The 16071-nt window shown below is 47.7% G+C and overlaps 1 protein-coding gene across 1 annotated transcript; it reads right to left on the minus strand.

Moving 5' to 3' along the window:
* Positions 1-9726: 9726 nt before the first annotated feature.
* LOC113425170 (very long-chain acyl-CoA dehydrogenase, mitochondrial) lies at positions 9727-15737 on the minus strand. Its single transcript, XM_026687176.2, has 14 exons — positions 15584-15737; positions 15115-15244; positions 14879-15004; positions 14478-14676; positions 14273-14377; positions 13986-14072; positions 13624-13686; positions 13409-13510; positions 12859-12956; positions 12607-12679; positions 12048-12120; positions 11655-11727; positions 11506-11581; positions 9727-10428 (listed from the first exon to the last, which is right to left on the minus strand). The coding sequence occupies exons 1-14, from the start codon at positions 15717-15719 to the stop codon at positions 10291-10293; spliced, it is 1479 nt and encodes a 492-aa protein (XP_026542961.2). The 5' UTR covers positions 15720-15737; the 3' UTR covers positions 9727-10290.
* Positions 15738-16071: the final 334 nt, after the last annotated feature.

Genomic DNA, 16071 nt, shown 5'->3' on the forward strand with positions numbered 1-16071 from the left:
TAATCTATCAACAAGAAGTACATATTAAAAAGCAACATGAACAAATATTGACACAGCCAAAGCTAAGGAAAATATTTACTGCGTTGACACGATGTAAGAAAAGAGGAGTGGTCTTATATATTAAAGATACTATTCCAGTGGAATTGATTTATACAGATGATGGAAGAATTTTAATGGTGGAAATAAGTACAAAGATAAAGAAATAGTGGTACTGAAACAGGTACCGAGAAGAGTGAGAGAGATAAGAGAATATTTACCATGTTTCTCACAAAATAAGGCCAGGCCTTTTTTTTTTTTTTTGACCCCCGAAAAAACGGCTAGGCCGCCTTTTGGGGGGTGACTTAATTCCCCCCCTTGCAACCTCGGGTGGGTGGGCAGTGACAGCTTGGATGTTGACCTTGGCGTTGGTGGGGCACTTCGTATCAGGAGACCTTCCGCCACTGTTGCTTTCCCTTCTCCCTTGCTGCTGCAGCGTTTAGAGCAACGCCGCGTTGTTTGGCGCAGCCATGTGCGGCCAGCCAGGCCTCCTCCCTGCAACTGGAGCCCGGCAGAAACACTCGGCTTCAGGTGCTCCTGTCGCCGCCTTCCCTTTGCCTTCGAAGGTAAAGCCAATTATTTTAAAAATGACGCTCTACTACAACAAAGCCTCCCCTGCCCGAGAGGGCAGCCCAATCCCACGTGGGGAGGCGAATCTCTTGGGGCCACAGTGCAGGATCGGCCCACCTCGGGAGAAGCGCCCAGCCACTATCCCTGCCTGGGGCACCCAGCGCAGCTGACAGATGGGCCCTCCTTCCCGGCAGCAGAGCTCTCACCAAGGCAGCAAGCGCCTCCCCGCCAGACCCTCTGCTCATCCCGCCAGGGCCGCGCCAGAGCCGTACGGGCTGGGCAGAGCCAGGAAAGCAAGCCACGGGTGCGCGCCCACCTGCCAAGAAAAAGCTGGGCCAACCTGAGCTTGGCTTCCTTCCCAAGTCCCTCCAGCGCGAACCCGAAGGGGCCACCGAGAGAGGCTGCCCGAGGCAGTGATAGCGCCCACCCATCCACAGACAGGGAGGCAAGGTGATGGCAGCGCTGCTTCCCTGACCGGCGGAGAGAGCCCGAAGCCGCCCGTCCTTTCCACCCCTCGCCCAGCCCATCCCCGTGCATCTCTGAATGCGCCGGCAGCTCCAAACGCTGCAGCGGAACGGGCATCAGGCAGAGGTGCTGACTCGACGGGGCTCAGCTGGGAGGAGGACGCGGCGCAGGCCAACGCCTTGCCTCCCTGTCCATGGATGGGTGGGCGCTATCACTGCCTTGGGCGGCCTCTCCCGGTGGCCCCTTTGGGTTTGCGCTTATTTATTATAATTAATTTAATTTATTATAATTAATATAAATGGGCTGAATTCAGCTATTAAAAGAAGAAAAGTATTTCATAAGTTAGAGAAATTAATATAATAATTTCTATAATAAATTTTGATTATAATTCTTGTAGGCAGAAGTACATATTAAAAAACAACATGATTATATATTGAAACAACAAAAATTAGGGAAATTATTTACAGTGTTAACACATTGTAAAAAGAGAGGAGTGGTGTTATACATTAGAGATACAATTCCTGTGGAATAAATATATACAGATGATGATGGAAGGATTTTGATGGTGGAGATAATGGACAATAATCTAAAGACACTTTTAATAGCAATGTATGCTCCAAATGATAATCAAGAAGATTTTTACAGGAAATTACATAAGAAAATAATTGAACTGGACTATGCTAATATCTGTCTGATGGGAGATTTTAATGGAATAATAAATAACAAATTGGATTATAAAACACAAAAAACAGCAAAGAAAACTAGAAAGACATTGCCAAAATCCTTCTTTTGAATGGTAGATAAACTTAAAAGATGCATGGAGAGAGAAATGCGGAAAATAAATAATATACCTTTTATTCAAATAGACATGCATCATGGTCTAGAATAGATATGGATGTCAACAGAATTGCTTTCTAACATACAACACGTTGAAATAGAAGCGACAAAAAAGGAGATCTAGATCAGTGATCCCCAACCTTTTTTATGCCGCGGCCCGGTACCGGCATCAGCTGGGCGCCGCGGCCCGGTACCGGCATCAGCTGGGCGCCGCCATCTTTTTTTGATGAAAAAGTGCTTCCGGTGAGCTTTCTACCCGGGAAAGCTCACCGGAAGCACTTTTTCATCAAAAAAAGATGGCGGCGCTCAGCAAACCAGCAGCCCGGTAGGACTTGTTCCACGGACCGGTACCGGTCCGCGGACTGGTGGTTGGGGATCCCTGATCTAGATGGACTTTAAATAATATGATATTAAAGGAAAAAGACTATAAACAGAAAATTGAGAGAGAATTGACTTTTTTCTTTAAAGAAAATACAAAAGAGGATACATCATTACAGAACCTCTGGGACACGATGAAGGCTTGTACAAGAGGTTTGATAATGGACTATACAAGGAAAAAAATATAAAACAGAAAAAAATCTTTAAAATATTGGAAGATGACTACAAGAAGTTGGAAAAAGAACTACAGAAATTTCCACAAAAAAAGGACATTAAAATTAAAATGGACATAACTAAGCATAAAATGGGCTAATGGAAAAAGAAGAAATAGCACAAAAAATTAGAAATGCTAAGCAGAACTATTTTGAAGATGCAAATAAACCAGGCAGATGGCTAGCATATAAATTGAGAAAGGAAAGAGACTCGAGAAGAATAAATCAACTGATAAATGAACAAGGACATGTATGCTATGGAAATGCAGAGAAGAAAAAAATTATTCAAGATTACTATGGAAAACTGTACCATCAAGAGAATGTTCAGGAAGAAAGAATTCAACAATACTTACAGGAAGCAAATTTGCCCCAGATACCCAAAGATATTGAAACAATGTTAGTAATATAACAATGATGGAATTAACAGAAGCTTTAAAAAAGCAAAACATTGGGAAAGTACCAGGTCTGGATGGTTTGCCAGTGGAATTTTATAAGACATTCCAGGAAACGTTGAATCTTCACTTATTAGAAATTATGAATGCAGTTATGACAAAGAAGAGAATACTTGAAACATGGTCAGAAGCATATATAACACTTGTACCGAAGGAGGACACAGACCCACAGCAAGTTAAAAATTACAGACCTATATCACTATTAAATTCAGATTATAAAATTTTTACTTCAATTCTGGCAGAAAGTCTGAAAAGATATTTAAACAATTTTATTCATCCTGATCAAAATGGATTTCTGCCAAAGAGACAGATTAAAGATAATATGAGAATAATTTTAGATACACTGGAATACTATGAGGCACATCCTGAAAAACAAATGGCTCTGATGTTTATAGATGCACAAAAAGCCTTTGATAATGTGATTTGGCATTTTATGCTGTTACAATTGGACCAAATGGGCTTTGGTAAAAAATTTACTCAAGCTATCGAAACAATATATCATAAACAAACTGCAAAAAATAAATGGAGAGTTAACAGACTTTATAGATATAAGAAAAGAGACCAGACAAGGCTGTCCACTGTCACCTCTGTTGTTTGTGTTAAAGTGCTGAATAGGAACATCAGAGAAGTACCGGTAAAAGAAATAAAAGGAATGAAAATTAAAAAAGAAGAGTATAAATTACAAGCTTTTGCAGATGACCTGGTATTTATATTAGAGGATCCATTGGAGTCTGCACCTAAACTGATAGAAAAGATAGAAGAGTATGGGAAAGTAGCAGGTTTGAAAATAAATAAAGATAAAACAAAGATTTTAGCAAAGAACATGTTAGTAAGATGAAAGAATGAATTGGAGGAAGTTTTGGGGATCCGGGTCACAAACAAGGTTAAGTATTTAGGGATACATATAACACCAAGATGTAGCACACTTAAGAAAGACAATTATCTCAAACTTAAACAACAGATTGTGACAGATTTGATAAAATGGGAAAATTTACAATTATCACTGATTGGGAGAATATCTACAATTAAGATGAATGTATTGCCCAGAATCTTATTCCAGACAATTCCAATCAGATTAGGGAAAGAATTTTTTGAAGATTTAAACAAAATAGCGCTAAAATACATTTGGCAGGGGAAGAAAGCGAGAATAAAACTTAAATTGTTACAAGATGCAAGAATAAGAGGAGGATTTGCTTTGCCCAATTGAGAATTATACTACCAAGTAACAAGTCTGATGTGGGTAAAGGAGTGGATAACATTAAGGAATACTAGACTTTTGAATTTAGAAGGACATCTCTTGCTGTTAGGGTGGCATGCCTTCCTCTGAACTAAAGGGAACTAAAACGCAGGGGTATTTTAGAAGAGACTATATTTGAGAAGCATTGTTTCTAAACTGGGAGAAGATAAAAAAGCAATATTATTTAAAAATTCCACTATGGTTATCTACTATTGAAGCTTTTTCCTATCCAATAATATATAAAAAGGAACAAACAGATATGGTGAGATATTGAATGAAAAGGGTGAACTTAAATCTATGCAAGCGTTGGAAGAACAAGGTGTAAAAATGAATTGGTTTTCATATTTGCAAATACAATCTAGATTTGATAAAGATGTTAAAACAGAAGGTATCTATGACAAGTTGACTGATTTAGATAAAATTTTGACAGGTACTGATGAAAAAGTAATCAAAAAACTATGGAGATTTGCTAGAGTTTAAATTAGAGGAAGAACAAGTAAAAGAAACAATGATTGCGGGGGGGATTTCGGATATGGGATTGACAGATAAATGGCAAAAATTGTGGTCTCAAAAATATAAAATGACAATGTCAACTGCATATAAAGGAAATTTGTATAAGATGTTTTACAGGTGGCACTTACCCCTGATGAGAATTGCCAGGATGTTCAAGGATAAATCGGATAAATGTTGGAAATGTCATCAGATACCTGGTTCATATTACCACATGTGGTGGACATGCTCGGATGCAAAAATATATTGGACTATAATCCACACATGGTTGGAAAAAATGACAAAACAACACATAGACTTTAAACCTGAGATATTTTTATTGGGAATTATAAGGAAAATATTGCAATTAATAGATGACCAAGGCCAAGTTTGCCATGGTAGTAAAGAGAAGAAGGAAATCATTCGAGACTTCTATGGGAAATTATATATGCAAGAGAATATTGATGAAGAAAGAGTCAAGCAGTACTTACAGAATGCTAATTTACCTCAGATACCTAAAGAGACTGAAAAAATGTTGGAAAGTAATATAACAATGATGGAATTAACTGAAGCACTTAAGAAGCAAAACAATGGAAAAGCACCAGGTCCAGATGGGCTTCCGGCAGAATTTTATAAAACATTACAAGAAGCGTTGAATCTTCCATTGCTAGAAGTTACGAATGAAGTTATGTTAAAGAAGAAGATACCTAAATCATGGTCAGAAGCCTATATTACACTTATTCCTAAAGAGGAGGCCGACCCATTACAAATTAAGAACTATAGACCCATTTCTTTACTAAATGCAGATTACAAAATCTTTGCTTCAATATTGGCAGAAAGATATTTAAAAATATTTAAATAATTTTATCCATCCTGATCAAAATGGATTTCTGCCAAAGAGACAAATTAAAGATAATATGAGAGTAATCTTGGACACCTTGGAATACTACGAGGCACATCCTGAAAAACAAATGGCTCTGATATTTCTAGATCCACAGAAGGCATTTGATAATGTGAATTGGCGATTCATGTTATTACTGTTGGAACAGATGGGTTTTGCTAGAAAATTTATCCAAGCAATAGAAGCTATATACTTTAAGCAAACGGCAAAGGTAATGATAGAGGGAGAGCTGACAGACTCTATTAATATAAGAAAAGGAACAAGACAGGGGTGCCCACTATCACCTTTGTTGTTTGTGTTAACTTTGGAAGTGTTAAACAGAAATATTAGAGATGAAAAGAATATAAAAGGAATGAAAATAAAAAAGGAAGAATTTAAGCTGCAAGTATTTGCGGATGATCTGGTTTTCATTTTAGAAGACCCTTTAGAAACAGCATCAAAATTGATAGAAAAGATAGAGACATGGAAAGGTGGCTGGTTTGAAAATAAATAAAGATAAGACAAAGATTTTGACAAAGAATATGCTATTAAGACAAAAGGAAGAACTGGCAGACCTATTGAAAATTCAAGTCACGAATAAGATCAAGTACTTGGGGATATATTTGACAGCAAGATGTAGTACATTAAAAGAGAATAATTATATTAAACTTAAACAGCAGATAGCACTAGATTTGGCAAAATGGGAAAACTTGCAACTCTCACTAATAGGGAGAATCTCAACAAGATGAATATATTACCCAGAATTTTATATTTGTTTCAAACAATTCCAATTAGGCTTGGAAAAGACTACTTTGAAGATTTAAATAAAATTGTGTTGAAATATATATGGCAAGGCAAGAAAGCGAGAATAAAGTTAAAACTTTTGCAAGATGCTAGAATAAGAGGAGGATTTGGTTTGCCTAATTGGGAATTGTACTACCAAGCTACAAATCTGATGTGGATTAAGGAATGGATAACACTAAGAAATGCTACATTGTTGACATTAGAAGGACATGATTTGTTGTTGGGGTGGCATGCTTTTTTATGGTACAAAGGAACTAAAACACAGGGGTATTTTAGAAGACATTATATACGGGAGTCTCTGTGGTTAATGGGAGAAGGTTAAAAGACAATGTTATTTGAAAATTCCAGTCTGGTTATCGACTATTGAAGCATTCTCGTATCCTATAATATACAAAAAGGAACAAACAGTTAGATATGGTGAAATACTGAATGAAAAGGGTGAACTGAAATCTATGCAAAAACTAGAGGAACAAGGTATAAAGATGAATTGGTTTTCATATGCGCAAATACATTCAAAGTATGATAAAGATTCTAAAACATAAGGTTTCTATGATAAACTGACTGACTTAGATAAGATTTTGACAGGCACTGATGAAAAGGTGATTAAAAAATTGTATGGATATCAGAAATTAAACTAGAAGAACAAGTTAAAGAAACTATAATTGCTTGGAAGAATTTTGGATATGGGATTGATTTAGAGAAATGGGAAAAATTGTTGTTTCAAAATCATAAAATGACAATGTCAACAGCATATAAAGAAAATTTGTATAAGATGTTTTACAGGTGGCATTTTCCCCCGACAAGAATAGCAAGAATGTTCAAGAATAAATCCGGAAAATGTTGGAAATGTCATCAGACACCTGGCTCATATTACCATATGTGGTGGACTTGTGCGGATGCTAAAAAATACTGGACTAAAATCCACATGTGGTTGGAAAAAATGACGAAAAAACATATAGACTTGAAACCAGAGATATTTTTATTGGGAATTTTACCTGAAATATATAGTAAAGACTTGAAATACCTGATTGTAAATGCATTAACAGCGGCTAGGATTGTATTTGCTAAAAACTGGAAAAATGAGAAAATACCATCACAGGAGGAAATCATTAAGAAAATATTGGAATGTGCTGAAATGAGTAGATTGACATTTGAAATTAGAGAACAAGAGGATAAACAATTTTATATGATATGGGATTTATTTTATCAATGGTTAGATAAAAAGACATGGTAAAGAAATAGACTAGTAAGCCTTACAATAAAAGTTAATAGATTGATATAGAATACAATATAAAATATATAACCATTGGATGAATGTATAAGATTAAATCATAATGAAAATAAGAATATCTCATGTAAAATGATGGAAAAATAGTCAAATGAATGTTTAATAATTGATATTATATAAGCACAAGCTAGATCGATAAGGTGAGAATTTATATGGTTTTATGTTTTTATGTTCGTATGTTTGTTGTAAAAAAATAAAAACTTTGTTTTAGAAAAAAGAAAGCGTCCTCACATATTGCATGACGGAGTGGTATGCTGGCTTGACAGCCACGGATAGAAAGACATTACAGAGGTGGTGAGCACAGCACAAAACCTCGTGGGCTGTTCTATGATACCATTAGATGACATTGCTAGGGCCCACAAGCCTTAGGAGACTGAGGAAAATCCTCAGGGACGACCCACACCCTGGTCAGCCCTTCTTCACTCTCCTGTTATCGGGTAGGAGATAGAGAAGCAGAGCCAGCCGCACCAACAGGCTGAAGAACAGTTTCTACCCGTGGGCTGTCAGATTCCTGAATGGAAAATAACTTTATGTCAACATAGTAGGATAGGGCCAGCGCGTTGTGCAACAAGGTCACTTGGTGTAATGAGATTGGGACTGGGTTAGGGACTTCTGTCCTCACTGTGAGTTGTGTTGGGGGGGGTGCACCAAGGGAGTCTCAGCCAACCTCATTGCACACATTTTGTACTCTGACAATAAAGGTAATAACAACAAAGGCCCCTGAGCTTGGCAGTCAGCCTCTTCTTGTTTTGGGGAATGGCCAGCGGCTGTTAAACTGGAGGAACCACTCCTCTTCTACCCTGATTCCAGTACACTCAGTTAATTCCTGGAATTAGAGGGTTGGAAGAGACCATAGAGATCATAGCGTAAGTGAGCTGTCTGAAGAGCTCTGGCAAAGGAGAACTCGCTCCAAACAGAAAATGTATTTATTTGCATCACATTTTATTATTTTTACAAAGAACTCAAGGCAGTGAACATAACCTCCTTCCTCTTTTCTCCACGACAGCCAACCTGTGAGGGTGACTGTCCCAAAGTCACCCAACTGTCTGTCATGGCTAAAGTGGGAATGTATAGTGTAAATATTAAAAACTACTTTTTAATACAGCCCACTACAGCTCTTGTTATTTTACCCCCGCTGTCAGAACAGCATGGGACCCTGGGTGGGCTCAAAGGGCTGGTCCCAAGAAGTTCCTGGAGCCAGAGGGAGGCCATGTGTGAGTGGGTGGGTGGGTGGGAGAGAGAAGAGGCACCATGTGGCTTCTTGCCACAGGCCAAGAGGCACTGGAGGACCTTTGCGAGGGGGCATGGCCATGCCTGGTCAGAGCCCCGGGGGACTCTCTGGAAGCAAAGTTGGAAGGAGGAGGGCCAGCAGGAGCAGGGGCACTCGAGGGTCTTGGAGAAGACTCCCGAGAATGCTGTGGAATAACCAAAGGAAACATTTCCAAATGTTTTGGAAACATTTATGCAAAGGCCCAGGTGTAACGCTGGGATGGTTGGAAGGGAAGAGAAGAGAACAGCCAGCCTCACGGTGGGGGGACTCTTAGGCTGGGGACGGATGCACTATTGGAAAACCGGGAGGACCAGATTAAGGACTGATTTTGGTGGTGGACAGAGTTTGCTCTCTGGCTTCCAAACGTTTCATCACCACGCTAGGTAACATCATCAGCAGAAGGTCTATGGAGATTCTCAGTCTTCCAGGTCATGGATGTCCCAAATGTGCTTTTTCGGGAGGCAACTGGACTCTATTTTTTTCTTTTGAAGAAGTTTTGCTTTTCACCAAAAGAAGCTTCCTCATTTCTGACTGGACGGTGGGGAAGGGAAGGATTTATACTCCTTGAGGGCAGCTGGTCACTTGCATCCTTTTAGGGGGTCGTTGAGGCCACTTGGAGGTCTTGCCTGTGTCTCTGGGTCACCTGAGTGGTGCAAGTGCCTGTAGAGCCTTTTTGGCTGCAGGATGTTTTCTGCCCTGTTTCTACTACTCGGGTGCTCCTGAGGACAGCAGCGCTTCCGTTGAAGCATCTTCATTCAGTTCCCCTCTGCTTTTATGTGTGGTTACGGGATCAGTGCCTGTGGGATCAATGGGTCAGGAGGCGCAGAGATTGCCTAGGGAAGGTCACATGAGGCCGTGTGATTGAAGTCATGGCATGCAGAGGTCACCTGGGGGAGAGGTGACCCTAGTTGGGGGTGTCATGTGAGGCGGCTGTCTGTCTTTGGTGATGTGGTCGGTGCTGTCGCTGGTGGTTGCTCGATTGATCTGAGTCCTTACGGGCTCCTAGGCTGGTTCTTATTTGATATGTTTGTAGATTGATACCCGTTCATTGAATGGACTGATAGTCCTGGAGAAGATCTACCCATGTGGTCGCCCACTTGATAGCACATAATCCAAATAAATGTCCAGCAGGAGCCATGGGCCTTCTCTCCGGTCTGTGCTACTTTGCTAATTGAGGCAGGACTGGGGCTTCTTTGGGGGTCAAGCAAGGGAACCGGTTTCGTGCACCTTGAATGCCAGTCAGTCAGTTCTCCAGATGTGAAGAGCTGCCCGTACACCACGGCAACAGACACCAGCAAATCATGGGAAGACCGCTGGAGTAGAAGGATAATATAACATTTATTTGGTTCCATGCTAAACGAAATCCCTAGTTTTAAAAGCCCAGGGGATGGGACGCCACGGTGCTTCTGTGCTGCACCAAGGCGTCTGAGATCAGCTTCATGCTGGTGAAGACCTCTTCCCAGCTGGCGGATTTGACTTCCCGCAGAGATTCCCGCACTCGTGGAAAGGCCTACACAAAGAGAGACGCCTGGATCAGTCCACCTATGCAGGGGAGAAAGCCTCCCCCAAAGTGAAGGCAAGTCATAGTGTTTTTGTAGGATCTCACCATGTTCCTTTCTGGAAACAGGGTGGAAGCCATGCTTTTATCCCCGTGAATAAGTTGGAAGGAGCCTCGTCCAACCCTCTACTCAAGCAAGAGGCCTTGTGCCATTGCAAATAGCCATCCAATTTTTCCTTAAAAACCTCCATTATTGGAGCACACACATTATTCTGGAGTCAAGCTGCTGCACTGATTCACTATTCTGACTACCAGAAAATTTCTCCAGAGCTCTAGATTGCTTCTCTCCTTGATTAGTTTCCATCCTCAGGGAGATTCTCATTCATCCAGGTCATGGTTGTCCTAGAGGTGCTTTTTTCAAGAGACAACTGGATTGTCTGGTTTTTCTTTGAAGACGTTTGAAGAGTTGAAGAAGCTTCTTGGATGAGAAGCGAAACATCTTCAAAGAAAAACCAGAAAGTTCAGTTGTCCCTTGAAAAAATGCATTTCTGGGACTTCAGCTGCTTTGGAGAATAGCTGGCCCCCCTCTTCTTCTTTGGGGCAGCCCCTCCAATATTGGAGGACCGCTATCATGTCGCCCTCAGTCCTCCTTTTGCAGATGCACTGCTCAGTGGTGCTGAATCAAGCGGGAGGGTGCGGATACCCTGGCAGAGAAGCCGTGATCTGAGGGGAGGGGGCTGCTCCTTCCCAGCGAGCCCAAGGCAAAGGTCCCTGATGTGGCTTCTGCACTGGTCTGGCTGGGCTCGGCTGGGGTCAGAGCCACACACCTTGCGGGAGGCTGTGGCTACTGCCAAGCGTTTTGCTGAAGCCTAATTCCCACCCCCCACACCCATTCCCACTGATGGGGTAGGAGGCTCCATCTGGCCTCATGCCCCATAGCTGTGGAGGAGGGAGCCAGCAGGCTGCGGGGGCGGGGGAGGCAGAGGGTGAAAGCCAGCAGGGCTCTGGCAGGGGGTCTCCAAACTAGGACCCCACCAGGCAAGAGCCCAAGAGCCAGCAGAGCCCGGGAGCTGCACCTGTCTGTCTTACCTGCTGGCACCAAGCCTGGCACAAAAGCTTCTCATGCTGAGCAGTGGGCTGGCCCAGGGAGAGGGCACGGCTGGCCCTGGAAGGGGGCACGGGTAAGGCTGGTTTTGCAGACACCTGCTTCCCATCCCACCCCACCTCCTTCCTCCTACCTGGATAAAGCCACGGCCATGGCATAGGTGTCTATGGCAGCGTCTGCCACGCGCCTCAGGTGGAACTGCTTGTCTGGGGAGAATCCGGGAAGGGCAGGTCAGGCTCCCGGGTAGCCCTCACCCACCACCTCCTACAGCTTCCTCTGCAGCAACTCTTGGGGCTGCTGTGGGTCCCGCAGAACGTCCGTCCCCCATTTCCACAGTGGAAACATCTGTCTCTTTGGCTCTTTGGCTGGGGCCATTCCATGTCCCCCCGAGAGAATCGGGCTGGCCCAGGTCTCCCTGCAGCTCCGGCCCTGAGCTCCCTTAGAGGCCCCTGGGTGCCACAAAGGAATGGGTGCCACAATGGGTACCCAGGATGCCCGGCAGACCCACTCCCCCCAGAGCCTGTACCCGTCACTGCTGCGCCGTACTTCAAGAGCAGGCTCTCGATGGTCTCTCCAAACAGCTCCACAGCTCTGGTGACCTTGCGGGGGAGGAGACCAACGGGGGGGGGGAATGGAGGGACTTCAGCTGAATGTGGCCCCATGGATCATAAAGGGAGGGACCCCTCCCCCCTTTCTTGCTCAGCTCTACTTCTTGCTGTCAGATGCTGAGCCTCAGGCCCAGGGGGGCGGCTGTGGGGAGGGGACGGGCATCGCCGGCTTCCCCCAGGGGAAGAGGAGGGGCGTAGGAAGGCCATCTTGGCTGCTTTCCTAGGGACAGCCAGGAGCCACCCCAGGAGGAGGACAGCTTCTCTTCTAACTGGGGTTCTTGGGAAGGGGGTCCACTGGGAACAGGGTTGGAGGAGACTCCGTCCAGAAGGGCCCGGGGTGTCCCTGGACGAGGCCCCTCAGCCTCTGGCCAGAAGGCGTCTTGGGCGCCTGGAGCAGGGAAGTGTACTTGGCTGCCAACAGGCAAGAATGCCCAGAGGAAGCTGCCCGCCCTGTTGGGCCTCGGCCGGGTCTCTCACCAGAGCAGCACAGTCTTCCAGTTCCGGGTGGACGAGGCCCTGCAGCGTCTGCCCAGTGGGGACCCCGACTTTGCTGCAGGAGAGGAAGACAGTGGGGCATCTGCTGAATAGGGGCGTGGCACCAGGGGGGAGGGGGTCAGCAGCAGGCCTTGGAAGTCCTGGGGGGAGGGGAGGATCTCGAGGGCGGCTGTTGGGGAATGGGGGCGCCTCCTCAGACCCCACTTTCCTCCAGAGGGTGGGGGGCAGCCTCACCGTTTCGCTCGCATCACCACTTCCTTGTAGATGGATCCCAGGTGCAGCAGGGGGGCGGAGAGGTCCTTGCGCAGGCCGCTCAGGGTGTGCCCGGCATACTGAGAGCAGACAGCAGGTTCTGTCCTGGGGCAGCCTCCCCAATCTCCCCCACACCCCACACGCACACACACTTCAGGGCGTGGGGTGGCCGTGTTCCAGGGAGACGGATGGCATAGCCCAGCAAGCGGGCAGGGACGAGAGCATGCTTTCCCGGGCACCCAGGCAACGGGGGAGGGGGCCGCTCTGCCAGGGCTGGCAAAGGGGAGGCTGCTGCTCGAGGGCCTTGGAGGGGGGGAGTGGTTGCCTGTGCAAACTGCAAAGGAGCAGAAAGGCTTTTGCTAGCTCAGCCTTGGGAGGGCAAAGAGACAGGATGGCTCTGAAGGGGGCTCTCTCTCCGTTACAGCACCCCCCCCCCAGAGCCACACAGAAGCGCTTCTCATGGAGGGCGCTGCTTGTCCTGGGTGGGCTGCCCACGAGGACCACGCTGGCCTCCAAAGATGGCCTGACTTGCCTCCATGCCCGACAGAGCCACAAACAAGCGGAGAATCTCGTTGGTGCCCTCGAAAATGCGGAAGATCCTCAGGTCGCGCATGACTTTCTCCATGCCGCTCTCCTGCCCAGGGAAAGCAGCAGCCTGCAGGGGGTCCTGCTGGGCCCCAAGCTGGCCTGGGCGGAGCCGGTCGTGTCCTGACCCAGGAGACCCCGCCCGGCCCAGAGGGGACTTACCTTCATGTACCCCATCCCACCCAGGATCTGGATGCCTTCGTCGGCCACAGTCCAGGCTGCCTCCTGGGGACACCAACAGCAAGGCTGACTTCCCCCCCCCCAAGGCCCCCCGGGCCCCTGCCGGGTCCCCAGCCGTGGCTCCAAGAGGCTCTGGGGCTGAAGTCCGGCAGACCAGCCACGGAGATCTGGCCAGAGCCAGCTGGGGCCTCTTGGCCCAGAGGGTGCCCCACTTAGGCAGCGGGGTGCCAATGGCCAGCCGCCTTGCCCCATTTCCCTCCACCCGCTGGGACCAGGGCAAGGTCTGCACAGGCACTGCTCATCCCCCCCATAAAGCAGGGCTGCCCCCCACCAGACCCACTTACGGAGGCAAAGATCTTGCTGATGGCCGCCTCCAGCTTGTAGTCGGGCAGCTTCATGTCCATGTTAGCACTCAGCATGTAGGCCATGGCCTGCAAGGGGCAGGGCATGGCTGGGTAGCTTCACACCTGGGCCCTGCCCTCTAAGGGGGATGTGCCACCCCTTGGGGATGCCTGTGACGGCCACCTGAAGCCCATCTTGCAGGCGGCTTTATATCGATCGAGGGACCATGGGGGATGGAGCCCAGGACTGATGGGGAGTACTCTAGAGGAGGCTGGCCAGCCGCACTCACTTCGGTCACGTAGAGCAACATGGCCATGCGTGCCAGTTTCTCCTGAATGGCCCCAAAGCGGCCGATGGCTTTGCCAAACTGCTGCCGGTCTGCCGCGTGATCCACCTGTGCAGACCCAGAGTAAGGAACCTCGAGAGGGATGGAGCCCCCTCGGCCCAGGGGAGGGCCCCCCACCGCAGGCACCACGGCCTCCATGCCAGCATACCGCCTTGAGGAGGACTCCGCGCATGGTGCCGGCCATTGCCGCGGCCATGCTGAAGCGGCCGTTGTTCAGGATGTGCACGGCCACCTGGAAGCCTTTGCCGAGCCCCCCCAGCAGGTTCTCTGCGGGCACCTTCACGTCCTCAAAGTGCACCTCTGCCGTGTTGGAGCACTGGATGCCCATCTTCTGCTCCGGAGGGCCACTGCAGGGCATGGGCACAGAGGGAACAGGGCAGATCGCAGCTGCCCGTCAGAGCCGGATCCGCTGGGCGGCCCTCTCCTTCAGATGGAGCCCCCTCCCACACCGGAGGGGACGGTAATGAGCTTCAGAATGGATGAGGGAGGGGAAGGATGGCCGCCGGTGGCATTGACGGCCCTCGCTCTCACAAGGCCCCCTTGATTCACCTGCTCACCCCCCCAAAGGCTCGCTCCACGATGAAGGCCGACATCTTGTCTGTTTCTTCCCCTGTGGTGATGTTCTTGATGCGAGTCTTTGCGAACACCGTGAACACCTCGGCCGTGCCCCCATTGCTGGAAGGGAAGTGAGGTGGACCAGGCTAGCGGCCGGCCACCAGCCGTGGAGCCCAGCACTACAGCTTGGGAACCGCCCGTGCCATGGAGGCCCCCGCCCAGCTTCTCACCTGATCCAGATCTTGCTCCCGTTGAGCGTGTAGAAGCCCCCGCAGGGGCTGAGCTCAGCCACCGTCTGGATGGAGGCTGCGTCTGAGCCGCTGGAGGGTTCGGTCAGGCAAAAGGCTGCGTAGGCCTCACCTGGGATGAGAGAGGGGAGCCCAGACTTCCTTGGAGACAGCGTCAGCCTTGCCAGGGGCCGTCACTTTCTATACCCCCCCAAGGAGCCCTCCCCACCCTCCTTCCACCTGGACCTCTCCAGCCTTCAGGAGGCTAGTTCTCGCGTCCATCCATGGGAGCAAGAGCCCAGACCTGGAAGATGTCCCAGGCACGTACAGGCATCTCGTGTGTTTAGATCTGGGGCCCCTCCTGCCCCTCCCTGGCTCAGCTCATGCCAGGCCCAGCTGTCCCTCCGCCTGGCCCCTTTGCTAGGGAAGCCCCTCGCTCAGCCACTGTGTTCGAGGGCGGCACTCGGCCTACCAGATGCTAGCCTGGGGAGGTATTTTTCCTTCTGGCTCTTGTTTCCAAAGAGGAGGATGCCCTTGAAGCCAATGGACTGGTGGGCACCAAGGGCGATGGCCACGCCGAGATCATGCATCCCAACCACTTCCACCATGCGAGCGTACTAGAGGAGGAAAGGCGCCGCCATCAGGAGGAGGCTGCAGGTGGCCACATCAGGGGGGCCCCGCCCTCCACCAGTGACCTTGGGGGCTCTCTGAGCTTGGCTGCCTCTGACTAAGGAAGGCCTTGGGTGCTGAAACAGGGAGAGGCCTTTGCTCTCTGCCCGGGTGGGTGGGGTGCGGCTGTTTCCTCCTGGGGGGCCCGTTCCTTGAACTGCCTGGAAAAAAAGCCCCTTCCACAGAGGCAGTCAGGACCCCCACCCCCGGCTGAACCCTGTGCCACAGGCCCCGCGGATGGAGCTCCAGGCGGATGGACAGGCCGCCAGAGGTGCCTCAGCCTAGGTGGGA

Source organism: Notechis scutatus, chromosome 4, assembly GCF_049901735.1.
Source record: "Notechis scutatus isolate UNSWTSFEM ecotype Mainland chromosome 4, rNotScu1.2, whole genome shotgun sequence".
Classification (NCBI taxonomy): domain Eukaryota; kingdom Metazoa; phylum Chordata; class Lepidosauria; order Squamata; family Elapidae; genus Notechis; species Notechis scutatus.